This window comes from Anas acuta, chromosome 1 (assembly GCF_963932015.1).
Source record: "Anas acuta chromosome 1, bAnaAcu1.1, whole genome shotgun sequence".
NCBI lineage: Eukaryota > Metazoa > Chordata > Aves > Anseriformes > Anatidae > Anas > Anas acuta.
Window position 1 is genome coordinate 141,487,859 of NC_088979.1, and position 22,448 is coordinate 141,510,306.

The 22,448-nt window shown below is 43.7% G+C and overlaps 1 protein-coding gene across 11 annotated transcripts in view; it reads right to left on the reverse strand.

Annotated features, from left to right (window-relative positions):
- WNK1 (WNK lysine deficient protein kinase 1) overlaps positions 1–21,582 on the reverse strand; it is a 106,053-nt gene extending 84,471 nt beyond the window's left edge. For 4 of the 11 annotated variants that reach the window (XM_068661174.1, XM_068661145.1, XM_068661156.1 and 1 more), the window contains exon 1: positions 20,142–21,581. In XM_068661174.1, coding sequence (XP_068517275.1) covers positions 20,142–20,924 — 783 coding nt within the window. In that variant the 5' untranslated portion in view covers positions 20,925–21,581. Of the gene's footprint in view, positions 1–20,141 lie in introns of all 11 variants that reach the window. The other 7 variants (XM_068661200.1, XM_068661207.1, XM_068661183.1 and 4 more) reach the window with 4 other exon arrangements.
- Between the last annotated feature and the right edge of the window lie 866 nt (positions 21,583–22,448).

Sequence of the window (22,448 nt, forward strand, 5' to 3'; positions counted from 1 at the left end):
GTAAAACCGTGAGATCTGTGGATATTGTGGTCCAAAGGGTCTACCTTAAATACATCATCAGAACCTGTAAAAATGTTTCCTTGTTTTCAACGTACCTCCTCTTTTGTCACACTGAAGTGTGAAGTCTACCTGCACTTCCACATTACTTGTGGTTGTGAACTGAAGAGCATCATCCCCCAAAGAGTTAAAGCTTTACTCTTTCTGTACACTGAAATATCTGATGTTCTGCACATCCTGCACCAAAGTATTAACAACGTTAACACTGAAAAGGTTCCCTTAGCCAGAAAGTTATCTGGAAACATTTTTAGCACCATGGCTCCATCTAAAAGACATTCCTGTGTTCAGCAAGTCTGCATACACAAGAAGCCACAGAAGTAGGAATTCAAATAGAAGTGGTTTGTCAGAAAAGCTGCACAAGTGTTCTGGTACTGCATCCCTTGCTCCAGTGGCAGTAACTACATTTCTGTGGGTAAGAGAAGTTAAGTGGATTTGAGGCATCCCGTATTTCTGTTTAAATTAAATTCCTTGCTCTATTTCACCACCCCTTGCAGCATCCCAGGAAGGCAATTTTAATGAAGCTACAGAGTGTCATGGAGACACTAGACACTCAGAGACGGTTTTAGTCTCAAGTCTAGCAGTTACTACTTCATCAAGTACATGGGCTTACTCTTGCTAGAAAGGGTTATCCTTCCCCACTCTTGAGACAACCAAGGCTACCCAGGAACATTTTTTATCACATGCAGAAACAGGATCTGGATGGATCTCAGGATAGGTATCTTACAGAGCAGCTATATTAATTACCAGAATAAAAGCCTTCTGTCCAACTACTGGGCAATGGGATGTGAGTAAAAGAAGAAATCCACATACGCAACAGTCCAGGAGCGCCCCAGAATCAGGTCCTGTTGCCATTCCCACATGTTCAATTAACTCAGAAATGACCCAAATGGCAAGATGAAGTTTCTAATCAAAACTGCTGGTGTTTGAATGCTTAATATCTAGAGGTATTAATGAGAACCTCACCGATTCTTTCTGAAGCAATTTCAGGTAGGTTTGTATTTTTTCTTCCATGAGATGCCATGACAATATAAAAACTTCTGCCCAGGATGGCTCTGATCCAAATAGAGACCTTAGTGCTTCCGATGGACAGCTGTGTGAAACAGTCCCTCGGGGATCCAATTTTAAGACTGCTTTTGCTAGGGGATCAAAAGTGGAAGCATCATAGTTTTACCTCCTCAAAAGACCAGGAAGTTCTTGAGATGACAACTGTCTCCTTGCCACCACAGCACTTCTGTGCTTAGAGCTTCACATCTCAGTGCACTGCAGAACACTTCATCCTAATTAATACTAATTACTTAGAGCTTGGGCCACAAAACTGGATCCTTCCAGGAGGGGCATAGAGGAAAGGAAAGTATCTGCTTCTAGTTTTCTCTCATTACCAAAAAACAAGGGCCAGGCACAAGCACCTGCTGCAGCAGCACCTCAGAAATATGGGAAATAGACTTCAATAGCCAACAACAATATTAGAGTACAGAGTAGCAAGTTTTAAAACTCGAAATTTATGGTAACCACACCAGCATCAATACTTAACAGCCCGTAATTGTGAAAGAAGAACAAGACCAAGAGGCTGCCCAGTAAGCAGGACTTGGACAGATTAATCACAGTCAAGAGTTACAGTCCTACCTTCAAAGTTGTTAGCAGGCTGAAAAATTTATGAACAGGCTTCTTCAGAATCAGTTGCAACATCTCTGTCCACCAGAAACAGACATTCCCCCTTGTGATTTCACTTTGCAAGTAATAAAATCCAGACTCCACTGCAAACAAAGGGCTGCAGTTCCACCCCTGCTTGCTCTTGCCCTGAGCACTTTGGCTACAGAGGCTGCTAGTTTTTTGATGCTATTTTAATCTCTTCTGTGCTTCCAACACATATTGAACCTCTCAAACTTTCTTGTGACTTGTCATTTTAAAGCATGCTTTCTCAGACAGACCCAGTGCCCGCGTTATCTGCAGCTGAGGATCTGCATAACCAATCGTTTGGATCTCCATCCGCACAGCAAATTAACATACAGTGCAAAGCAAACCAAGATAGCCCGAGCACTTTCAACTAAAATGCTGACTCAGTCCAAACGACTCCAGTTCGGAATTAGTCACACACGTAAGGCTGTAAGGTAGAAGATGAAATTTCCGTGCCACTATGAGCTCTTATCTCACTTGATTTCACAACGCTTACACCTAAATAAGGGCTTCACGAGAAATCTACTGGCAGTGATCACTTTTGTAAAATCACCTTTGTAAAAATTGGACACTTTTCTCCAAAATTCACGTTTTTCCAAAAAATAAACAGTGGAACAAGATGGTATTGTAAGAGCAGGGTGAAACCTTAGGACGGTAGCAGAGACAATGGCTGCAAGCATCCAGAATGAGGTAAGAGATGGAAAGGACCAATTTCCAGCTAATGCAGGGGATAACTGCCTCTTCCTACTGCAAGCTCCTGCCAACCCTTCCTCCCAAAGCACCTTCAAGTTCCTGCTTCCCAGAAGGGGCACACAGCATGAGACACAGCACAGACCTGACACTGAGCTAATTAAAAAAGCATTTCCATACAGCGTGCTAGATTCTAAACACTAGAACAAAACTAAAAGTAGGCAAGTACTACTCCAGTTGTAGCTATGTTTAGCCTGTTTAGATTTCTCGCACTTGTTTCATTTACATGCATTTCTTTCCGACTATTTTTCCTCTGCGCAATCATGACAACTCGCGTTACACAAAAATCAAAACATCTCTACAACCCTGCAGCCTGTATAGCAACAGTGCTCACTGGCAGCCCTGCTTGACTTAAACCCTGAATTATCTAGTCCAGTTTGACGTGAAAAATCCAAAAGGTATTTAAAAGGCCAAACTGCAAACATATGAACTCCTGTATTTTACAAAATATATTGGATTGAAAGGATAAAGAATCTAATTGCCAAATGCAGTAAAAACATATTATCCAGAAACATCTTTCTCTCAGGCTTGTGGGAAAGCAGATGGATTTTAACAAGAGCATTTGCTTTTAAAATAAAAATTACTTTGCAAGATCTGTATTTCCTATAATTAAAGCTATTTGAGCAGTGTATTTTCACAGATGTTTGCATCAGACCATCTACAACATGCCAGGCCCACAGCTAGCTCTCCATCACTGGAACTAAGCTGCAAAGACTGCTGCTTCTGCAGAAATAGAGGCTGCTGTTCCACAGAAGATTTTCTACTTGGAAACTTCAATCCTTATTCCTCAGAGGAACTTATGCGCTGATGGAGTATGCCTTTCCTGAGGATATCAAACTTTAATAGCTTAAACATCTGCAACAGAAACACGGGAACTGAATTATATCATACAGCCTACCTTGTATTTCCCATGCTGAGCTTGGCTTGTGCGTGCTATATAAAAATAATTACGCCACGTGCATTGGCTTTATGATTTACAAATAGATGCGGAACAAACTCCTTCAGATGGCATCAGAGACACTAGCACATACCACTGGTAGACTGTAACATGGATCAAGACTTGGAGTTTAAAAAGATAACAGGTTCCAGATAAGTCTCATATCAAAAACGCCTTCTATTTTGAAGCAATATTCTCAAGAATATTTATTTGGAAATACTTCCTCAGAACAAAGGCAGCTCACCTGTCTCAACGCTGCTTTTCGGTCCCCGCTTGACAACTCTGAAGTGCAAAAGCTCAAGAAGGCACTGGATGCAACAGAGTAAGCACTTCTCTGAAGCACCTGCACCACCTTGGCTGAAGCTTCTGAAACAAGCTTGAAACAGACACTCAGCTTGAAATCCTACAGCCCAAGTGGTTGAGGCATGCCAGTTGGGAAACAAAGCAGGATCTTATGACAGGAATCAAGTGGTGCTACCTGATGTATTAGTCCCACGTGTGCTGGTAAAAAATTGAACAGGAGATGACCATTATGTAAATACAGAGCATTAGCAACGCGTTTCTTCCAAAGTCAGCTGGAAAGTTATGTATTTGTGCTGCAGAGCTGACTTCTCAATCTGCTTGACTGTACAGTCCAAAAAGTGCAGTAAGGAGGGAGTTCAAAAAGCAGCTTCTAACACTGGATGAGAGACCTGTATTCATGCTGTCAGAGGAAAAAAGACCTGATTGACATTCACGTTAAGCACATGCATCACACGCAGTGCACTAACTGAGAGCATTACAGCAAGCATACTCAACTGATTTCTCAGTTCTGGGCTCTCACACAGAGACCCTTTTCATTGCATGGCAGCCTGGGTTCAAACCAAACAGTTTTATGGCATTAGAAAAAATATTGCAGTAGTATTTCTAATGATTGAAGAGGATAGAGCTCATCTGGAAAGAGATGCATGTTGTCCTTACACTAAGATCAGAGGCTCTACTGAAGGAATCCAGCCCATCATGAAAGCCAAGCAAACCCATTTTCATACTTTTAGAAGCAGCAAAAGATAGCAGCTTGCAGACTATGCAAGCAATGCCTAATGGTAAGGCAAAGAGTTTCAACTATATACAGCTTAATAACCATTTGGACCATCATTTTAACACTTGTCACCAAGTCCTGCTCTGAACATTCAAACACTAAATCATTGTGGTGGGAGGTTTGCCAGCAAGGTCCAGAGGAGCTGCACAAGTATGAACCACGTCTCCTCATGCCGCTCCATCTCAAGAACTCCCCCGAACTACTCCTCTGTTGCAGCTTCTGTTCAAGACCCAGAGAAGACAGAGAGGCAACAGCTATCCTTGCTGCTTCCAAGAGCACGCACTGATGAGTCCCAGACTCTCAAACTGAAAACCTGACACTGAACTAGAAGATGGCTGTTCAGATGAGACTCCAGTCAAAGGCCGGCTTGCGCTCTGATACCAGAGCAAGAGGTCACACCGTTATATGGCTGAAAAAACAGACATTTATCAGAACGTGACATTGCAGACAACTTAGCCATTTCTAAAAAGTCAGGGAACAGTGAGAACTGAAGTCCGTCGAGATTCTGAAGCAAGGAAGTTGCAGACTTGTTTAAATATATCCATCTTCTAGCATACCCATACACACCATCCATATAACAGAGAAAAGCACGCTGTTTCCACCATCTAGACAAGCCATGAAGATTCAAACAGACGTTTTTGCTGAAGGACAGCTGCAATTCAAAGGCCAGAAAATTCTCATTGAAGGAGTCTAGAACAGCTTCAGCCTCCTTAGCTCCTGTTAGATCTCCCAAACCTCTCGAGCTGCAAATCATCTGTTTCATACTGGCTGCAAGGGCTTCTATCCCACAGACACTGCATTAGGGAGCTCTACGAGCCGTGAGAAAACCGTTTCTAAAAACACAACATGAATGCAAGAAAAAGCCAGATCTGTGTAGACAAAACAGCTCAACCAGACAAGGGTTGAGGTTTGGGTTGGTTGTCTTTGGGTAGGTTTTGTTGGTGTTTTGTTTGTGGCCTGTGAAGTCTAGAAGCTCACATTTATTGTTCCATTTTACAAAAGGGTTAACCATGGACATTCAGAATGCCTTAAATACCCCTTGGAAACTGAAAGCTTTTTAAAGCAAGGAGCGCAACCCCTCTGAAAGGTCTGAGCAGCAGGTAGTTCAACCAATACATGGCCGGTTTCCATGCTTTTAGCAGAAGTCTGTAGTTATTGCAAGTTTTTGTTTTATTTCTAATTCCGCTTCCTTCCTATACACTGCAGTACTCATTAGTCAAGAACTAAGATCTCACTTTACAGAAATTTGCTGCAGAGAAGCTATTCTAAGTTAATGGCCATGCCCATTCTCCCATTAAAGTGTTTTTTTCAGTCATGTACTTAGCACTCAAGTTTTTTATGGCACTTTGTTTCACATTATGCTCAGTAGCCCATGCAACACATTGCATTTTGCAAACACATAGCCAATGGCCATTGGCAGACTTCCATCTCCCCTTTCTCAATATTATTGGAATAAATCAAGGCTCATTTACACATGGATAGCAGCAAAACCCTCTGCAATCTGCAAAGTTAACCCCCTTAATTATCAGCATCAAGTAGATTTATTATCAACCTTGTTACTCTTGATTCATCGTTAGCTGGGATCACAACAAGGATCTCAGGTTTTTCCACTAGAAATCCAGATCACTGGCCAGAGGTCTGCATAAATGTTTTTACCTAATAAAACTACAAAAGGAAAGGAGGCAATTAGAAGGTTTCAGAACAATCCTTTCAGGAATAGCACCAGTAAAACCCAGCAACAGTGGCTGAACCATCGCCATCAGTGTAAGATTTGCTTATACTCTAGGAAAAAAAATAAAATAATAAAGCTTCACCTGAAAAAGAAATTCAAACTTAAATGCTCCAACTTCATTTCTTCTTCTTTCCATGAGTCTAGTGCTAAGATCGTTCCTAAGAGATTCGTAGTACAGCTTTATTTACTTCAAGTTGGAGTAATGCTTTCAGCCCTCTAAACTAACAATTTGGTCACCAGCTTGTGATCCCAGTGACTCCTGATAAACTCACAGCTGTTGGATGGAGTATTTATACATGAAACAACTGACGTATTTCCATCTGGTCTTCATGACAAGAGGATGACTATATAGAACAGCAAATCACGACCGCTTCCAAACAAAACTCAGGGAAGAGGAAAGGGAAACTGCTGAGCTGGACTGCCCTTGACCCACGGCACAAACAGACAACTCAGCTGTCACTTATGTTTTGGTCATCTGAGAAGCAGCAGAAAGTGTATCTGAAATGAGACACCCTATCCAGCTGAAGCTCATGCTAGTCCATGGGTTCCCCCCCCCTTCCTAGAAAGAGATTTGGCTGGAGGAGGGGGAAGGGAGAAGGCAAGAGTAAAAGACAGATTCCCAAGAGAACTGTAAGCACATTTCCATAAGACCGATTTACCAGCTGGAAAAATCTGTTTGGAAGAAGGCAGCTCCGGGAGATAAAATTGAAATGCAAGTTTTTAACTCTGCTCATCACTCTTTTACATATGGCAGCCCAAACTCAGGCAGAGGTACAAAATCCACTTCATCCTGGAGTGGAAAGGAAGGAAAAAAAAATCTGTGTTTTGCCAGACAGTGTCCAGAGACCACAGGACAACACAGGAAGGCCGAAGCTAGGAAATAAAGCAAAGTGTCATTGGCAATGACCGACACAGTGTTTTGTTTGGAGGGCAGAGGAGTGGTGGGGAGCAATGAGAATACTTCCTGAACAGGTAAGCAGCAAGAACAATTACCATTCCCACACGCAGGAACCAGAAAAAAAAGATGCCGTTTCCGTGCGCGTTATTGCCAGAGAAGATAAGGAAAGAAGTCAGAGGGAAAGTGGAAAATACTTTTGTACATCGTCAACTCATTCTTTCCATTCGAAATTCCAATGCCAACTTCCTCAGATTTCATGCTCCTTAAGTGACAAAATATACTTAAAACATCACCATGCTTGCAGCCTGCAGTTTTTAACGGCACCCACCCAAACCTACCTAGTTCATGTCTACCAGTTGAGTCATTAGGCAGTAATTATCAGTGATTTTATATCGCAGTTACGCCCCTTCACATTTTACAAGTTTACCCAGGCCATGTGGTTTGTTGCAAAAAGTCACCAAGATGAGAAGTTGAGCAACATATACCCTTGGATGTGATACAAGAGCAAAATCACAGAACGCGAGCATAACTTGGGAATTCAGAACTGTCTTATAAGCTGCCACAGTAGAAGCCACAACTGTTCTTTGACAGAGGTCAAACCGCCAAAGAACTCGAGCGAAGCAAACCTTCAGCTAAACCATTCAGTACGCCAACCAGCAACCCGTGATAATCGTCGAATAATGTCTACCACAAAAAGACTTTGGGGCGCTATTCTGCTGATGTTGAAAGTACGAGGATCTGTGTTAGGGTGGATTCTGGCACACTCCCTTTGTTTACCTCTTCCTAATCTGAATCCGCCTGAGCTTTTTTTTTTTTTTCATAGAACTGGACCATTTCTTTACTTCACCATTTCTGAAAATTACCGTTTCACTTGTGTTAACGTTCACACATTAAAACAGGGCTATCAGAGCTCTTACAGATTCTTGTGGACCCGTTTATCAGCAATCTAAAATTCAAAACACTACCACCATGGTCTAAAAACTAAGACTGCTTTGCTTTCTCTGAAAAAAAAGACAAACAATGGGATTTCACAGCGTGGCTTTATCCAACAGCAACACTTTATTATGTTGGTAACATTAGCAGCTTTCCCACATCTCTACGCTTGCTGCTGCAATACAAAACTGCACTTTTTTCCCCACTCATGTTCATGTTAATACTTTACAGCTCTTCATCTACAGACCTTAGCAGACAGATCCAGAAAGCCTTCTGGAACAGCTAGTTATTCACCACTAGCCAAGCCACAGGTGCTGTATTTGGGATAGATCTCTCCAAATCCAAAAATGGCCTTCAAACATCAAAACTCTGATCACATTTTTTACCTTGGAGACGAAATCTGCAGGAGCATAATGTATTAGAAAATACTAAAAAAGCAAAGAGCAACAAAATGTTCATCCGTACTGGCTGCTGCCATTATATAGCTCAGTCTCAATACATGTATAAAATGACTTTACATGCTCATGCAATTAACACAGATACTTAATTCGTAAGTCTCTAAAGGACTGAGAAACCGAGGCATGTTGAAATTAGGTGACTTATTAAAGTGTTATTAATTTAATAACACAAAAGGAGGTATTTTGGCAAAATAAATCCACAAAGTACTACATTAAGACTACTTTCATGAACTAGCCATTCAGAGCAATGGCAATTTTCAGAATTAATTCACCCTTTTAAACTTGTATAGTCCTAAAGCTTTACAACTCATTCCACACACAACCCAAGAAACAAACGTTTTTGCTATACCCCACCTATCTTGCAAAAGCCTCGTCAATTCTCAGAGTTCTGCAGGAGAAACCACATAAGTCAACCGTAATGATAGATTTAAGCACCTCCAACACCAATGAATCACGGTTCAATTCCACCTAATTTTCTGAGATTTACACAAATTTGAGAAGTAATACTTCTTACTGGGTGAGAAGAGAAACATTTTTGGATCCTAGTTGCAAAATACATGCAAGAAAACTGGCTATCTTTCTCATTTGAAATAGATACACTTTTGAAATAGAAACACTATCACATGCATTTACAAATACATGTCCACCTAATTGGTCCACTTAGTCCTGTCCAGTTTAATTGATATGCTGCAATTTGTGCTGCATTATGCTTTTTTTTTTTTTTTTTTTTTTTTTACCCTTACCATATATGCACACTTCCACAAACCCTATATCCCATACGATGCATCCATACAAACACCCTAAAAACTCCAAGGACACCAACTATAGGGAAAATGACCAGTCCGTCAACAAAATGAAAGTAGAAGTGAAAAGCGTGTGACAGAGCTGCATTAGCACAACCTGACTACAGGAAGTTTTGGTTACAGGCGTATTGCCTCCATAAATCGAGAAGTTAATTTTGGACATGATAGTTTTCATTACTCATACCCGGATAATAGAGACAAAGTACTTGGACATTCTGAAATACCTGAATTATACCAGAAAGCAACTGGAAAGATTTCCTCTCTTATACAGACAGAAAAGATGTAGTCCATCAACAACCAGATGTTCACTAATTATTCGTTCTGTACATGAAATTTACTTCAGCCACGAATGTAACTCAAACCAGAATTCCCTGGGATCTTTTCCCTTTCTGCAAGCACAAAATGACTGCAACTGCAGGCTGAAATTCCTTCTTCTTCCCCCTCAGATTTCTTCCTCACAATTTCATTTAGTTGCCACTACCCCGAGAAGTGCTGAACGTTCAAGCATGCAAAAGGGCCACAAAAGAGACAAATACATATTTTCCTAGAAGAATACCTATTAAAGGCAGTTATTTTTAGGCAGATCTTCAGATATAGACCACACACAATCTATTAATATACTACAGTATTTAAGCCTTCAGCAGCAACCCAGAGCTTCTTCTCTTCCCCTGTCCCTTTTTTGGTCCCATGAGTAAATACTGAACCTCTCAGATACGTTAAAGCTTGGGTAATGAGAACTGCAAAAGAAACCCTACCATCACCTGAACTGGCTCACAGTTGCCATCAAGAGGCAACAAAAATCAAATTCAAGTACCACGTGAGATTTTTTTTCCCCATGTGCTGACAACCTGCATTTCTGCTTTTCAGCTGCTTATCTGCAGACAAAAGCTCAAGCTGCTTGCAAAGGAAGTAGAGAAAACCACAGAAGAAACATGCTAACAGTGAACTTAAAGTCTTCTCCTACCAGACATTTTTGCAGGTTCTCCATTTTCAGCACACTGTTCCTAGCAAACCTAACAACACGCTAACCTTAAAGCAAGATAAACACAAATAAAAACCATGCCCTCACAGGACATCCTACACACTACGTCCAGAGATGACAACATAACAATAACTCAATCTTTTCAGACAGCCTTTCTTACCCTAAGATCCTTGTCTGAACCGACTGCTTTCTAAGAACCCTCCAATTCAAATATAGTCTCTCACCTACCGTAACTTTTCGTTAGGGAATACCCAAAAGCTCGGAGTCCTTATCGGCTATAGAATAATGGAGCACACCAAGTTATCGCCTTGCATTTTTATATAGATACACAACTTACATTTCCTGAATGAAAGTACAGTGCAAGCAGCTGAATAATGAAAGATGCAAACCAAAAATAGTTTCGTGTTGGAAAATAACTGTAAGAATAAGATAAAGAAGCAGATTTGAGAAACAGACATAACATTTTGCAGCATTTCAGCAAAACCTGCTCACAGTTCAGAAATTGCCATTAACAGATGCGTATTACATAAGTGTATACAGATTTGCAGATCCTTAAGATAATCAGCCTGGATGGCTGAAGCTCTTAATAGCAATATTCGTGGGTTATTGTTTGTGTGTCATTAGTCTTCGCCAGGATAGAAGCTGTTCTCATAGCAGGCAAAGGAATTCATACTGGGGTCATAAATTTGCCAGCAACAGTCAGCAAAGCAGAAACACATCACATGGTTACTCGGAGGAAAACGTCCAAGGAAACTGGGTAACACCACCAGTTGGACGGACATAAGCCATCATGAGACTCTTATCGACCAGCCAAAACCAGATAAAACATACATAATTGTTGGTATTGCTTTGTACCATCTTCTATTTAGCCAAGCCCTACACAGTTGTTTCAAATCCACCCTATTTACATGGAGAGCAGAGTTCTTATTCTTTTCATGTTCTTCTAAATGGTGGTAATAACCCGCAGTCACTTAAATGAGGGTGTTGTGTTTTTTTTTTCCATCTGTATTTGCTTGCTTTCTCTCGCTAGCCCCCAAATCTGCTATCAGAACCCACCATCTCCAGCCACTGATGCCACGAAGTTAGGAATGACTGAAACCATGCAGATAAAATAGATGATCTGGGAGAACTAAACAGAAACCACTAAGATTGTATAAGGAGTCTAACAAAGCTTGTTTTCCATACCATCTGCTGTCCTACAAAAAAAATAAAAAAACACAGTGCGGTAGGTGGCCATCAAAAGCTTCTATCCACGACCTCTTATTAACAAAGGTGACAGGATCCAAAGCATTCTGGAATATGGCTCGAAACACAGCATCCACATCACAAGTTATCAGTTGTCAAAGTCTCCCCTTTGATTTAAATCTTACTGGTAACATGCTTGGAGGAACCCTGCCAACCACTGCAGAAATGAGAAGACTTGAAAACCACCATGCCGATCTCGTCCTGCAAACAGGTAACTTCAGAGAATTGCTGCTCACACTATGACAAATCATAGACCGGATGATTTCAGTGCCACATTCTTGGGCACGCCGAGTACAAAAAGAAAAAGGTTCCTACATTAAAACACCCAGCCAGGTCCAGGGTCGCTGACATCGCTTGAGAACTCATAGGTATTTTGTCTAAAGCACAGATGGCCATCAAGCATCAAGCTTTTTGCAAGATTTCTACATTCTGAGCAAGTATGCAGGTAGCAGCCCCAAAGATTCTGCTTAGACCTAAAGTGATAAATCTAAAGGTTGTAAGTTTCTCTGCCTGAGTGATTTAGAAGGATTTAGAAGGCATTATTCTTGTGAAAAGTGCTTATCACTTTAGGTGAGCAATTCTTAAACTGAATCCGGAAGACAAAGAAAACCCCAACACAAGTACAATTTTGACCAAGCTGCAATTTCCTTTGCCAAAAAATAAGTACGTTAAATTGCCCGTGATTCAGGCAACGTAAAATGCAGTGCTGCTGGGAATTACCCAGGCAAATCTGGAAGTGCTTTAGAACAATCTGGATGCGCGTAATGCATGTGTCATCACCAGGTGAAAATGACAACCGAAATGATGTTCAGAAGTATGTTTAAAAATGAATCTGAATGCTTCTGCTCACTGTATTCCATCCCATTTTGTTCTGAATTATTAGAGAAAAAAAAATACTTAACAACATCTGTGATGATCTTGTCGTGAGAAACACCTTTTAGGGTGAGAGCATCACACGACCTAGGACATTATTAACACGCAGTTTATCCTTTGTAAATTGGGAGTTCAGGAGTAGCCTGTAGGTTGCGCCCATAAAATAAGAAGTGAGCAAACTGCCTTTCTCAAAGCTGACCTCAAGTGCCTGTTGCCTGAGGCCACAGATTCAATCCTCATCACCTCTCCTGCTTTCCCAAAGGAAAAAAAGAGGGAAGTTTTTAGAACTTGCAACCAAACCCACACATTGCATTTCTAAGTTTTTTGGAAATTCCTAAACATGCTGAGGAAACTACAGGTAAAGTAGAAAGAGGATGCTTGTAGTATCTTGACCATAGACATTCAAACTCTGTTTAAGTTTCAGTACAGAACCTAAACTGTTCTCAAAAGCATTTAGGAGAAAGCCTTGGGGACTGCAAGCAGCCTACACAACACTTACAAGTGCTGGTGTAAGTTGAGTCTCATTGGTTAGGACAAGAATTTTCACACCTTACTTGAAGAGACTTTCAGATGCCCCAGATTAGGTAAAAGCCCTCAACTCCTCCAAGAACTCGATTTTCAAGCAGCACAATAAATCCTGCTATTTAGAGGAGGAATTGTGTATTAAATACACTGCAGGAATGTTCTTCCAGACATTGTACATGCACATCATGATCAAGTTAAAACCATGGAATCGTTATTTAAAGTTTAAGAGTCAAGAATAGTAACTCAGTACCATCTGCTATTAAAAAAGCACATGCTCTGCCAAGAGAAAGTCTTATGCCCAGCTGCAAACTTGCATGGCATTTATTATTCCTCTTAAAGCCCAAACATTACAGCCATTATGTCTGCATTTCCCTTTTTCAACAGTTTATAGTCCTCCTGATCAAGACAAGCTTAAAAATGTGAACCTGAGGAGCGGAACAGAAAAGTACTCGGCTTTTATTTCAACTCAGTTGTGATTCAGGAGAAATAGTTAGTAATCTCTGAAAAGTTGCTAGTCTTTACAGGATGTGAAAGTTTCTGAAGATGTGCATGACAGGAAGCATCACGGCTGCCCCTGCTTAGCACAGGCTTTGTCACATCCAGCATGGAGAAGCCGGGTAACAGCTGGAGCTGTGCTGTTTAACAAGCCGCTGGTATGAAACAAAACAACAAAATGAGAAAGAGGACATGTGGCCCTGAGGGAAGTTACTAACCAAGAAGTACTGAAGCTGCGCTGCACCAGGCACTGCATCCATGGAGACAACCAGATCTGTTACTGCTTGTTTTATTTATTACTCTGCTAGACAGCTCTCAAAGGACCCTACACAGGATGTCTCCAGGGAGCTTTAGCAGGTTCCCTCCCCACTTTCAAAGATGGATTATGGTCCCAATATTTTCCCTTTAGCCCTCAAAAAATTAGTTACAGAGCCAAGTTTTTATTTTAAGCCACAGCAGCCCAAAACAAATCTCCTTTAAGAGCATTAGTTCCACAGCTCTCCAACGCACATGAACTGACAAACATGACGTTTCCCTAAGAAACACTGCATTTTTCAGAAGGTACATAGCTGGTTGTAGTTATTGTCTCGCAAGCAGCCAGCAATAAATTGAACCACAGCCATCCCCTAAAAGTGATATCCCTTTGAGGTAAGATTATTTTCCTAAGTAGAGGTCTCCTAACAGCTGCAGCTCCAGAATGCACTTTAAAGCTCCCTTCTCTCTTTTCAGGGTCACCTTTGTGAAGTCTGAAGGAGTCTGTCCACTGTTTAGATTTCTGCAGGTAATTAGTCTGGCTCCTTTCCCATGTCATTTATCAACTTGTCAATTGTATCAATTACAGCACAAACACTCAGGAATATGGCTGGTTTTGTTCTTTAGCTAAAGGAGGAGTTTTCAAATCTGAGACCTGAAGGCAGCAAGTACCAGTAACTTGTTCTGTGCCACAACAGGGAAAAACAGCTGCAAATAAATTTAGAGTTGATTGCAGAAGACTTCAAGCTCTCTAAATGTGCAGACTTAATGAAATCCAGCGTAACCTGAAAGTGTCATAGTTTTACAGCTTTTGCTTTCAGTGGTTTGGACTTTATTAGCTCCTCTCTTCTTAGCCCTGCAAAGCCCCAATGATATTCACAGGAATTGTCATGTACCTTTGTTTATGAATATTTACAACAATCACACATCCAGCACAAGTAGTAATGAACGGGATACATTACAATGACTGCAACAGAAGCATAGAACAGTTATGCTCACAGACCACTGGAGTATTTTAAACACTGATTAGAAGTACAGGGTAGGAAGAGGAGTCACAATACTGGATTAGATTCAAGTTTGAACTGTTTCAGTAACAGTTCCATAAAATACAAAATATTCAGAACTAAAGCACAGTTACAATTATCAAGGAATGCACATTTATTTCAGGCTGTTGACTATTCCTCCACAAGCAGAATGTAGTTGTTTCCTAGTAGCATGTTAACAGTCAGATGACTTCCAGGTTCACACTTCTCAGCTTCCTCTCACTGCACAGAGGTTTTGATCTCATTTTCCATTTTGTTTTAATGTAGCTACATGTGCATCACAGCTCGCATCTCTGCAGTCAGGCTGGCCAGTGAGCAATATGCAACCAGCTTAAAAAAAAAAAAAGACTACAGGATGCCACAGTTATGTGATACAAGACCTTTTTTGGTTGTCAGACAAACATGCAGCTTCTGAAACATTCCCAGCTCAACCAGTTGAGAAAGCAAAGATTTTTTTTATTTTTTTATTTATTTATTTTTTTTTTTTTTTTAAGAATTATACTATCAGTAGGCTGATACTTCTCATGGTGAGCCTGCAGTCAAGTGGAGCCTCCTGAGTACAGAAGCTATATTCCGTCATTGTCTGCGCAAATAAAACTCACTTCTAAGTATAGCTGTAACTAAGAAATAAAAACGGGTAGAATTAAAACTAAAGTGTCACTAGAAGTGAAGATGTACCTCATATCTAAGCAACTTCCTGTATTTTGAGCTTAAGTTAACTTTTGCATGTTGCTACAGTCAAAAAAAATCTGACATATGGAAATATTATTCAGCACCTCACTACTTCCTGTAATAAATGGCAACGAGCAGCTGCATTATCATTCCTACCAGACTGCACTAAGAATCTCACGGTTCACATTCAATTATGTTTGTTCTCAACTGGTTTTCATAGCTCTTGCCTATGGAGAACCCCACTGGTAAGCCAGGACATCTCATACATGATGCTTGATCTGTAATTTACAGTCTGCAACAGAATTGTGCTTCTTATACCCTCCGCTAGTTCATTACCCAGAAGATTCATAACTAAAGGTAACCAAATTCACATTTGGCTTCCCTTCAAAGTGTATCTAGCACAACGTAACTCCTTGTACCATTCACCTTTCAAACTCACTGCCTAGCTTCAGCAGCTCTGCCTTGCCTAAAGCAGCCAGCACTCAGCCTCCTTTTCCCCCCAGCAGCTCAGGCACCCAGCATTAAGCACAGCAACCTGACTAATGCTGCTCTGATGACGGAGTAGGAATGGCAGAGACATTAGCAAGATGTATTTCCTCTCGAGGAAGTGAAGGCTGGTCAGGCACCAGTTCATGAATACAAGGGACAGGAGTGATACAGCACTTACCAGACAAGCAGTGCAGTTCTACACATGCAGTTTACCAGCAGTGTTTTCAACTAAGGTAAATACCATTCTAGGAACAATTTCTAGATCATGCTTCCTTTAAAAGGAAACACTGTCCAAATGAAAGAAGGCAAGACTTCAAATCCCTGACAAATCCACAGTTCACAAAAGAGCTCAATTCTCCTCCCATACTTAAGAGTTAAGTATTTGATTGACAGCACCCAGCGCAGTAATTCTGCACAAGGTTTTGCAGTCCAGCCAGTGACTGGACCAGCCTGTATTGCTGTGAACCAGAGGTTAGGTGACCACCTTTAGTTTAAAACTGACTCAAACTGAAATAGAGACTCAGAGAATGACACATTACGCCTAAGATTTGACTTTTACGGTCAGCTACATGACTACCACCTTTGCCATAAGCCTATTACTTAACACAGATAATACAACAGGAAGAGGCAGCACATTTTAGCCATATTACCTGAGCTGTATAGAGGTATAAGGCGGCTCACTGCTCAGAAGTGTAACTTCTTAAAGACTGAAGAGCAACACAATTGTACAGGAAGAGATTTTAAATTAAATGGGAACAGTGGCAATAAGCACTTTTGCCTGCTTCTGCCTACTTAAAGACCATTAAAGCAGGAATCTTAACCACTACTTCACTAAATTTATGAGATGTGCTAATGACAACAGTAGGAGGCACACTTGACTCAGAATAACTAGAGCCAAGATGAACATATACAATGGGAATAAAAGTATGTTAATTCAGTGTGAGCCTTCAAATTTTCCTTGCAGCAACTGAAGCTGAGCGCTGGCCCTAAGCAGTTCCTGCTGAGCTCTTCACAGCTCCGCCATGCTCTGCTCCATGCAGGGCTGTATTTCACATTTGAATATCTGCATCCAATATTTAAACTGGGTTCAGCTACAATCTGCTAATACAGACAGCTAAATTTAAACTAGGATTGTCTATCACTCATACCTTCCTTAGAATTTTATTAGACATCTATGAGCAACCTTGAAATACTTAATTCCTTCAAGTCAAGCCTTCCCATCTTCCTCAGATGAAGGAAAACTAAGCCTTGGCCAGGACCTCCCACGCTGAAGGCACTAGCACCATAAAGCTAACCCCAGAAGTTCATTCTCTCCTATTTCCACCACAGTTCAGTACATCAAGCATAAGGGGCATTAGAGTGCCACTGAAAAGCCTGCTTTTGGATATGGAGCAATATACTCCAGGGAATCATCAACTTGGGAACCTGAGCTGCATGTGGTAAACAGCACCCAAACTTCCTTTTGGGGAGATGGATATTGACACTCTCTGGTTTTATCCTTTTATCTCTAGAGAACACATACACAAAAATTAGATCCAGTTACATTGTCCATCATTATGAAGTCATTCTGCCAGAGACCACTACAAACTGTTCCATGCTGTCCTTGATCCACAAGATTCCTACTACAAGTTTTGCTCCAATATTTAAACACTAATTCCCCTGAACTGAAAGCAGCTGGCATACTCCTTCCTACCAAACAGCTGAGAACTTAAAGAAACAGAAGCAATCAAGGTGTAGTAGAAAAGCCTGAAAAGAACATACTTCCAGAGAACTGTGATATACCTCTATCAACTTTGGGCAAGCCCAGAGAGGGACAACTCAACCTGCATAATCCTGCCAAGCAGCCTCATCCTGGCAGCACTGCAGTTGTACTGTAGAAGGCTCTGGAGAGGTGGGATGCCTACGGATGCCTATGCTCGCTAGCATAAACACTGGTAAGAAAAGATGCTTTATTGGTAAAGAACATACTTCAAGGCAATTAAAAATAAGCACAAGTCAGTTATGGCTGCTAGAATATAGCGTGGAAGAGTCATTCAAAGAAAGCAATTCACTTTTCCAACATAAAATAAACAGGCTTTGAAGGCTCACCCATCCTTGAGCCATGGCATTCTGGAAAGCCAGTATGACATTTAAGTTTGTCTATTTTTGTGAATCTAGATTTTATTTTGATACAAGTCATGCACAAGGCATTTCACCACCCTGTCAACAGTTACAGTTTTCCTAGATAAAAAGAAGAGGATGTACCCATCACACCAACAACTCCCAAGTTCCTCCTTTTATTTCTAGATGCAAACAATAAAACAGGACTTTATCTTAAAGTATTCTACTAACTGTACAGTCTAGCTCCTCTGGCAAACACTTTAACAGCTATAAAACTTGTATTCATGTTTCAAAGAGGCATTTTGTATGCACTCTCCTTATGAGAGAAAAGCTACCACCTTTAAAGTAACTTAAGCCAGAAGATACTCTAATATACTTAGTCTCCAAGCAAAACACCAAATATTTCCCCCCTAGAAACATTTTCATTCGAGCTTTTTGCAGCCTCACTGTCACTTAAATTATTCATTTCTTCAATCAGCTGAAAGCTCTGCTACACAGTCCCTAAGAACAAACTTCTTTATTAAGTTACTTCAAAGAAGGTGCTTCTTTAGGCAATGCTTGCATAGTACTGAAGATGCCTAGGACACTTCAGAGGTAGTGTTAGTTGAAAGCGACTGATGCCAAGCTGACATTAGTTTCTGATCAGTAAAGTACACTGTAAAGATGAAAACAGACCCAGGGGTTAAAGTCACAGAACTCCAGAACTGCAAAGATTATGATTTCAAATAAAAGTCATATCAGTTTGGTGGATTACCAATCTCCTCTCAGGTCAAACTGCATATGAAAAGCTTAAGCAGAGCCCAGCACTTTTTATTTAAAATTAATGCTCAAAGGACCGCCACAGCAAGAACATAACTAGCATGTAGGAAAAGTGCATGCCGAAGGATCTCAAAGAAAACTGAAGTTGATTCTACACTCACTGACTGTGGAAATAAGGGCAATAATATAATAATCAACCAAGGTACTGCTGAAATGCTTGAGCAATCATCCAAAAGCAAGTATCAATACAAACTGAGAGATCTTTTAATATATTCTGTCTGTTTCACTGGAACAGACACAGAATTGCTTTTGAGGGTAACAAAGTTTTGGCCTAGTACCACACTTCACCCCACTGAGCTACCTGCTTAGAGCCTCCTCAGAACATCCTGGGATTTTGACCCAATGCTCTTTTGTCTGCCCTAAATTGCATGAGAACACACACAATACTAAGGCCACATTACATGAGTCTCCCTATAGATTGCACTGAAGCAACCCTAAAAACAAGTGCTATCCTTTTAATTTAACACTGAGGCTTTGAAAGCCAAATACTGCACCAGGTAGTTGTTCCTGGTACTCCAGCTCTTCCCACTTCTTTTAAGGTTGTTGCACAGCAACCTGCCTCTCAGTTACACAAGCTCTGACTCGCACGAAATAAGGGTGTTCTTGTCATTATCAGGCTGGGCTTCTGCAGAATGCTGGCTCTGCTCTGGCTAGAAACCTGGTAGAAGAACAGTTTCTTACTCAGTTTAATCCACTAGTCACTTGCAAACTTTAAACTTCAGGTTTTGCAAAGCTTCAAAAAAGAGATGATTATTTTCCTCCTTGTACCTGTATTGAGCAAGAACCCTACATCTTAGAATGAAACAGTAACTTGCAAAACTAAAGGTGAACTACATGACTCTGGGTATATCCTAAGGTTACCTCCTACAAGTATCCCCTGCCACAGGCACATTAGGTATCTGTGAAATTTACACGTTAATATTTTTCTAAGAAAAGCACCTAAAGAAATTGTGAAAAATTAATTCTAGCTCAAGTTGACATTTCTTTACATTGCAACAGACACATTTTTCTTCTGCTTCCCTGACGCTATGTGCAAGTATTTCTACGATCCTCCCAGTTTTATTTTGTAGGTGTAAAATAGAATTATATTTCTTATAACATCTTGCAATGTCTTTTCTGAAGGTAAAAAGCTAAACAAATTATTCAGACTCTGAGGAAAGGCTGCACCACCTTTCTTCCACTGGAGAGGCTCAGCTGAGATCTGCAGCTCCCCGCCTAAGTCAAGCAGACCTCAAAAATCAATGGTTTTTGTCGTTGTCAAGCATGCAGCCGAGCACCTGGGAGACGGAGCATGCTTTGGCGATGCCGAATTTTTATTTACGTTACCTGTAGCTCGCACCAGGCGACTTCCACAGTGGTGTCCGTATCCAGCCCTTTGTACACGGTCTTGAAAGAGCCTCTTCCGATCTCGATGTCGAACTTGAGGAAGCGGCCGTCGGGGGAGATGCCCACCGCCTTGGTCTCCAGCTCCTCGATGTCCTCCTGCTGCGTCCTCCGCTCCTCGAACTCGCGGCTGGCAGCCGAGGCGCTGCCGGCGGCGCTGCTGGGGGGCAGCGAGGCGGCCTCGTCCTCCTCCTCTTTGGGCAGCAGCGGGGCGGCATCCTTGGCGGCGGGGGGCTCCTGAGGGCACTGTCCTTCCCCGGGGAGCGGGGCGGGCGGCGGCTGCTGCTGCTGCAGCAGCGAGGCGGCCTGGGCGGCGGCGGCGGCGATGCCGGAGGTCCGGCCGGCGCACTCGGGGGGCGACACGGAGGGAGCGGCGCTGCCTCCCGACACGGGGGCCGAGGGGGCGGCGGGCTGCAGGCTGGGCAGCTCCAAGGCCGTGGCGTTGGAGTCGCAGATGACGCTCCGGCGGAAGAAGCGGTGCTCGGTGGCGGCCGCCCCCCGGCTGTCCTTGTCCATGGTGTGGCGGCGCCGCCGGTACTCCTCGCTCCGGCCTCCGCTCCCCGCTCCGCCGCCGCCGGCCCCGCCGGCTCCGGGGGCTCCGTGCTCGGCGGCTCCCAGCTTCTCCCCGACGGAGCTGTCCGAGCTGGAGCCGTTCTTGGGCGGCGGCGGCGGCGGCGCCAGGAAGCGGGGGGCCGGGGGGCCGCTCTCGGCGGCGCCCCCCGACATGGCCGAGAAGGGGGCACGAAGGGGGAGAAGGGGGGAAGGGGGAGAGGGGCCGAGGCCGCTCAGCGAGCGGCGGGCGGGCCGGGCCGCCGCCGAGGGAGCTGCGAGGGGAGAGGAGGAGGAAGAGGAGGAGGAGGAGGGCCCCGGGGGCTCCTCACGGCGGGGCTGGGAGGCGGCGGGGTGCGGCCCCGCTCAGCGCCGGCATCCATCGTGCGGCGGGGCGCCGGGCAGCGGGGCCGACATGGGGCACCGGGAGCGGCGGCGACGGAAAAAGGGGGGTGAGGGAGGGTGGAAAAAAAAAAACAAAAAACCACAAAAACCCCCGAGCCGCGGGGCTCAGCCCCGCCTCGCAGCGGCGCCCATGGCGGCCGCGGCCTCCGCCCGCCGCTCCGCAGCCTCCGCCCGCGCCAGGCCGCGCTCCCACAACGGCGGCGGCCTCGCGGGGAGCCCCGAGCCGAGCCCGGAGCCGGGCCCGGAGCCCTCCCGCTCTCCTCCTCCTCCTCCTCCTCCTCCTCCTGGCCCTGCCGCCGCCCTCAGCGCAGAGCCGCCCGGCCGCCGCAGGTGAGCCCCGAGCCGAGCCGAGCCGAGAGGCGGCGGGGCGCGGAGCGGAGCTGCCCCGGGGCCGTCTGGGCGCTAAATGGCGGCGGGCGCCCGGAACCGACACACGGCGGGGGGGGCGGGGCGGCAGGGGAGGGACGGAGGGGAGGGGGGGGAGCGCAGCGCCGCACGCCCCCTTCCGCGCCCGTCCCGCTCCTTCCCTGCAGCGGAGGGTGAGAGGGGAGATGGCGGCGCTCGCCGCGCGCGGAGCTTCATGGGAGTTGTAGTTTTTGTGCGGGGGTTGCGCCTCGAAGGCCCCAAGGGTTTTTTTTTGTTTTTTTTGGGGGGAATCCCTTTGTCAGCAGGGGGAGGGAGCGGCTCACAGCTCGCCCTCCTTCATGCAAGGGCAGCGCTCACCACGCTGGGTGGGAGCGAGTGGTGGCACCGCCGCGGAGCAGATGCCACAAGAATGGCGGCCAGCCATGGGCGCCACAGAACCCATGTTGCAAGCCTTGGAGGCGTGAGGTGTTCGGCTTCACACCACCTCCTCGCCTCCCCGCTTCGAAATTTCGAGCAAAGATAACCCCCTTAGGTGCACGCACCACGTATGCACAATGTAGTCTATTTTGGGCCCTTTTTTAATCTCGGTTTACATCACCCGCACATGCATCAATTGGCCAGGTAACCTAAAATGCAAATAACCGGCATGTAAACTGTGCTCACAATTATCTGAAAGAGACAGCATTTGCAGACTTTGCCCTCAAAATGATCATTTGAGTCAAGGCTTTGGCAGCTATAGCGGCATAAAGGATGTACAACAGTCAGAAGAGCAGGAAGAGCCCACGTGAACGCTGACACAAATCAGGAACTGTCAGGTTAAAAAAGCCTGGGTACACTCGAGTCATCTACTTATTTATATCATGTTCCGCTTTCGTAGTCATGTACCAAAACCAAGCACTTTCCTTCTTACGAGAACAGCCATTTGAAGAC